This window comes from Dama dama, chromosome 15 (genome assembly GCF_033118175.1).
Source record: "Dama dama isolate Ldn47 chromosome 15, ASM3311817v1, whole genome shotgun sequence".
NCBI classification, from domain to species: Eukaryota; Metazoa; Chordata; class Mammalia; order Artiodactyla; family Cervidae; genus Dama; species Dama dama.
This window is the reverse complement of record NC_083695.1, coordinates 97,143,837-97,149,242: the sequence shown is the minus strand read 5'-3', so window position 1 is coordinate 97,149,242 and position 5,406 is coordinate 97,143,837. Positions and strand designations below refer to the sequence as shown.

The 5,406-nt window shown below is 49.9% G+C and overlaps 1 protein-coding gene across 1 annotated transcript; it reads right to left on the bottom strand.

The window, feature by feature from the left end:
• Window positions 1–2,964: 2,964 nt before the first annotated feature.
• Window positions 2,965–4,023, bottom strand: LOC133070805 (olfactory receptor 13A1-like). Its single transcript, XM_061163201.1, has one exon. It carries the CDS (start codon window positions 4,021–4,023, stop codon window positions 3,103–3,105), a length of 921 nt encoding a protein of 306 aa, XP_061019184.1. The 3' UTR covers window positions 2,965–3,102.
• Window positions 4,024–5,406: the final 1,383 nt, after the last annotated feature.

Here is a 5,406-nt window from a genome sequence, read left to right as displayed (position 1 = left end):
GTCTGCCTGGTAACAGAATACACGTTCTTTTTGAGGACATCTAAACACTTACCATGAAAGACCATATACTAGATCATAAAATAAGTTTCAACAAATGTTAAAGGATTTAAGTCACAGAAATAATGTGTGCTGACCACAGTGAAATTGAGTTATAAGTCAATAATATATATACACCTGCCTGCAAAATGTTCAAACACTTTGAAATATAATGCATTCCTGAGCAGCACGAGTCATTCAAGAAATCAGGAAGTTAGACCACATTCTGAACTTAATGAAAATGAAAAGATATATGAGAATATGTGGGATGCTGCTAAAGCAGAAGTTAAGGGGATATTTTTAACACTATATTCGTGTAGAATGAAATAAAAAAATCCAATTTCATCCCATGAGCAAGAGGAAGCTACTCAATAGTCTAAGCAGGGGAATGACATAATGAGATTTCAGTTGTTTACATGCCATTCTGTCCAGCACTAAAACATATGAGGCAACCAGAACTCTCACCCACTGCTCTGGGAGTAAAACATTGTTCAATCACTTTGAAATAAAGAGTGGTAGTTTCTTATGAAACTAAAAAATACACAACTTTGCTCCAGTAATTCTGCTCATAATTACTTACTGAAAAGAAACAAAGGTTCAGTCATGTCCAACTCTGTGACACCACAGACTGCAGCCTGCCAGGCTCCTCTGTCCATGTGACTTCCCAGGCAAGATACTGGAGTGAGTAGCCATTTCTTTCTCCAGTGGGTCTTCCTGACCAAGGGTCGAACCCATGTCTCCTGCTTGGCAGGTGGATTCTTTACCACTGAGCCACCAGAAACAAAAACAGGTATGTGTGTGTGTGTGTGTATATATATATATTCATAAAAGCTCTATTCCTAATAGCCAAAGTTATAAATGATGTTACCAAACCACATGCAAAACAATAAAACTGAACAATTTTCTTACACTACTCAAAAAATTAACTCAAAATGGGTTGAATATTTACATATAAGACCTGAAAGACCTGAGGCCATAAAATTCCTAGATGAAAACATAGGAAACAAATTCCTTGCCATGGGTCTTGGCAATGATCTTTTTGGCTATGACACCTAAAGCACAAGCAACAAAATAAAAAATAAACAAGTTGGACTATATCAAACTAAAGGTTTCTGCACAACAAAAGAAACAGTCAACTTGAAAAGGTAACCTACTGAGTGGGAGAAAATATTTGTAAATCATATATCTGATAAAGGGCTAATACCCAAAATTTGTAAAGACCTGATAAAACTCAATAGCGAACAAGCAATCCAAATGACAAATGAATTCAAATTAAATGAACAAAGGACCTGAATAGACATTTTTTCCCAAAGAAGATATTCAAATGGACAAGAGATATGTGAACAGATAGTCAACATCACTGACCACCAGGGAATGAAAATAAAAACCACAATAAGGTACCACTCCACACCTGTTAGAATAGCTACCATTAAACAAACAGAGATAACAAATGCTGGCAGGGATGTGGATAAAAGGGAATCTTGGTTCACTTCTGGCGGGACTGTAAATTGGTTCCATCACTATGGAACAGTATGAAGGGTCCTCAAAAAATTAAATATAGAATTATCATAAGATCCAGCATACCACTTATGGGTATATATCCAAAGGAAATGATATCACTCTGTCAAAGATATATAGATATATATAGATATATATAGATAGATAGATATCTACACATATCACACATACACACACACATATATACCATAATAAGAAGAAAAATCTTTCTTTAAAAAGAAGGAAATCCTACCATTTGCTACAGCATGAAGGGACCTTGAGGGCATTATGCTAAGCGAAATAAATCAGACAGAGATATATACTGTATGATCTCACTTAAATATGGAATCTAAAAACCCTTACAAACTCATAGAGAAAGAGATCAGATTTGAGGTTACTGGAGGCAGGGGTGGGACTGGGGGTAGAAGGAAGGGGGTCAAAAGTCACAAGCTTGCAGTTATAAGCAAGTCCTGGGATGAACATACAGGAACACAAGTGTGAGGTACACTGGGAAGCTGCTGAGATCGTAGATCCCAAAAGTTCTCATCACAAGAAAAAGGTTTTTTTCTTTCTCTCATTTTTTCTTGTATCTGCATCAAATGATCCACTTGGCTGGGGCTGAAGGTGGTCTTTCACCTGTCATGCAAGCCCTTGAGGACCTCCAGGTCTACCAGGGATGCCTCTGAGGTCCAGTGTCACATAAGCACTGACAGCAGTGGGCCTGGGGTTAAGCACTGAGGCTGTAACTGCAGCTCCACATTTGGTACCCTGCAACTATTAAGGATAAATGTGCCCTTTTCTTAAAGAAGAAAAAGTAAATAAAACCACACCTCCTTCTGCAGGTCATTAGGTGGAAGGCTGGATTCTGCTGTCTCTCTCCATCCCTGGGTGCCAGGACCAGGAGCTCCCAGACATGGCAAAGAGCACCGCATCTTGTGTTTTCCCCACATGCCAAGGGGTGTCTGATTGGAGAATCGGGGCCTGGGGGGCCCCACATCAGAAAGTACCAGGCAGTGTGCACATTGGGTGAGTCTGACTCCTGGAACTCCCCGGCACATGACCCCTGGCCCAGGCATGGGAAGGGGCCAGCCACAGCACCAGGTGCCAGGTGCTGGGAAAACTAGTCTGCAAGGTGCCGGAGGGGGAGCTGAGGGACTCTGCCTGCCTCCTGCCCTTCCTCCTCGCCCCTGCTGTCTCTCCCTTTACCCCTTTAACCCCTCCCCGTTGAAGCCCTGATAGCATCCATCCTTAGGGCTTTGGAACGCTTAGTTAAGGACCGCCTGGAACACCGGCAGCGCCCCCAGGATCACACATTACAGGTAAAGTGTTGTCCCTCAGTCGTGTCCGACTCTGCAACCCCACGGACTGCAGCCCTCCAGGCTCCTCTGTCCATGGGGTTCTCCAGGCAAGAAGACTGGAGTGGGTGGCCATTTCTCCATTACAGGTAGGTCTATCACATCAGCTGCCTTCTGGCTCTTTGCCTCTTGCATCAGACTCTCAACGTCCTATTTTGAAACTCGCTGCTTGGCCTGCAAAGTCCACGTCAGCCACTTCCCTTCTTTACTGGACTCAGAAAAACACTTTCCTGAGCGCCACCTTGACATCCTTGTTCCGCAGTGAGTAGATGAGGGGGTTCAGGGTGGGGCTGACGACTGTGTACAGCATGGCGACAACTTTGCCGTTTTCCAAGGAGGAGCCGGACCCCGGGAGGATGTAAGTGTAGATGACGGTGGAGTAGTACAAGGTGACCACCAGGAGGTGGGAGGAGCAGGTGGAGAAGGCGCGCTGCTTGCCCGCCGCCAAGCGCACGCGCAGGATGCTGGCGACGATGCAGCAGCAGGACGCCACGGTGAGCAGGAAGTTGACCACCCCGAAGTAGACGTCCGCGACTACTATCATGACGTTGTTCAGCGTGGTTGGGCTGCAGGAAAGCCGCAGCAGCGTGGGGACTTCACAGAGAAAATGCTGGATCTGATTGGGGCCGCAGAATGTCAGCCTTGTCATCAGGCCTGTGTGCACGGACTTGCTGATCGCACTAACTGCCCACACGCTGCCGGCCAGCAGGGCGCAGACAGGCCGGCCCATCCACGTGCTGTAGTGCAGCGGGCGGCAGATGGCCACGTAGCGGTCATAGGCCATGACCGTCAGCAGCAGCAACTCGGCCCCCAGAAACCAGGTCAGGAAGAAGAGCTGAGTCAGGCATCCCTGATAGGAAATGGTGCCACCCTTGACCGCCAGGTTCTCCAGCAATTTGGGGAGAACTGTAGACGTGCAGACGATGTCTAAAACGGCCAGGTTGGTGAGAAAGAAGTACATTGGGGTATGGAGGCCTGGGTACAGGCTGATGGCCGTGACAATGAGGGTGTTCCCTGCAAGAGCCCCCAGAAAAAGAAGGAGGAACAAGACCAGGAAGAGACCCCGGAGCCCAGGCTCCTCTGAGAAACTCTGCAGGGCAAATTCCTCCACAGCTGAGCGGTTGTGTGTGTCCATGCCGTGGTCGAGCCCTTGCAGCCTCTGGGACACAGCCGACCTGGCACAGGGAGACATGGGGGGGGGGGGGGGTGGGCAGTGCTGCGGGAAGCACATAATTAAGGTATCAGCCAAGGTCCCAGCACCCAGGGAGACATTCAGGGAAGGTACTCCACTCTGCCCCCTGGTGGCCCCCATCATCCCCACAGACACCCCATCTCACGACCGCCTCCATCCCTCCCTGGACCACGCAAAAGGGAAGTCTGAGTCCTCCTTGCTTTGGTTTTGAACACTTCCTGCAGCATCCAGAGTCGTGGAAGCTCTCTATTGCATGTGTGCTGGGCCCACCACAGTGTGGGGTAGTCCCCATCAAGCCCGGCACAGAACTCCAGATTCCCAAAAGGAAAACTCAGTCAACTGGGTCAGGGCTTAGGGAAGGGAGGAAAGTTTTACCCTTGCCAGCTGCAAAGTGGGTGCTCACAGGGGAGTACAGGGTCTTGGAGGGGAATGAGCGGCCGAGGGCACAAAGGCGCTAGCTCTTTGGGGAAGGTCACCCTCAGCTGTTGGAGTCAGCTGTGGACGGATCTGGCCACAGCCCATTAGTTGCAATCGCAGCTGCCCAGCCCTGCCTGGGCTACTCCCGGCTGCGCCCTCAGGTAAGGCAGACTCAGTGAGACCGAGGAGTCTGTGTCATCAGGGCTCGTGGTTCTGACTCCATCCCTCACTCCCCACCTGGGTGAGGGGCAGGCTGGACTGGGGGCCGGGACACAGGAAGGAAGGACACACACAGGTCAACATGGCCACAAGACCCCCAGCTTTTACGCTAACCCAGCTCCGTGGCCTCCCCCACAGCCTAGCAACCTGTCCCCCAGCCCTCCGGGACCACCGGGCCTCCCTGAGTCCAGCTCAGTTGAAGAGACCATCTTTCTTGTGCCTGTGAGCAGTTAGATCAATGTGCTCAGGGGAAGGGAGGCCACCGTGCCTGCCTCCCTGTTGCCAGCCCCAGGCAGCCCCAGAGGAAGTTATGACCTGCCCTGGGGGTTTAGGAGGGCTGAACCCTAACCCTAGCTGGAAACAAGTGTCAACAACACAGGAAGGCTTGTCATTCCTGTGGAATACAAGCAAAGACATGTGGTTTGCAGATGTGTGTCCTCAGCCGTAATCCGTGGTGAAGCTCCAGGGCAGGGAGGGTGCTGGCCACCCAGGGGGCCGCGCCAGCCACTCCGCTAGCCCTTTCACCCTCACTGCTCCCACCCCTGCAGAGCTGAGGGGCTGCTGGGGTGTGGGACGGGTTCCCGCTGCTGGTCACTGCGGGCCCTGTCCAGTGCCACACACCACACACACCCCCTCTTAGCAGTCACCCGCCATTTGTAGGCATGAGCCCCCAAAGCCCCGCTGGCTGCA

Coding starts and splice junctions, on each gene's coding strand:
- LOC133070805 (XM_061163201.1), bottom strand. CDS start 4,023: ATGGACACACACAACCGCTCAGCTGTGGAGGAATTTGCCCTGCAGAGT.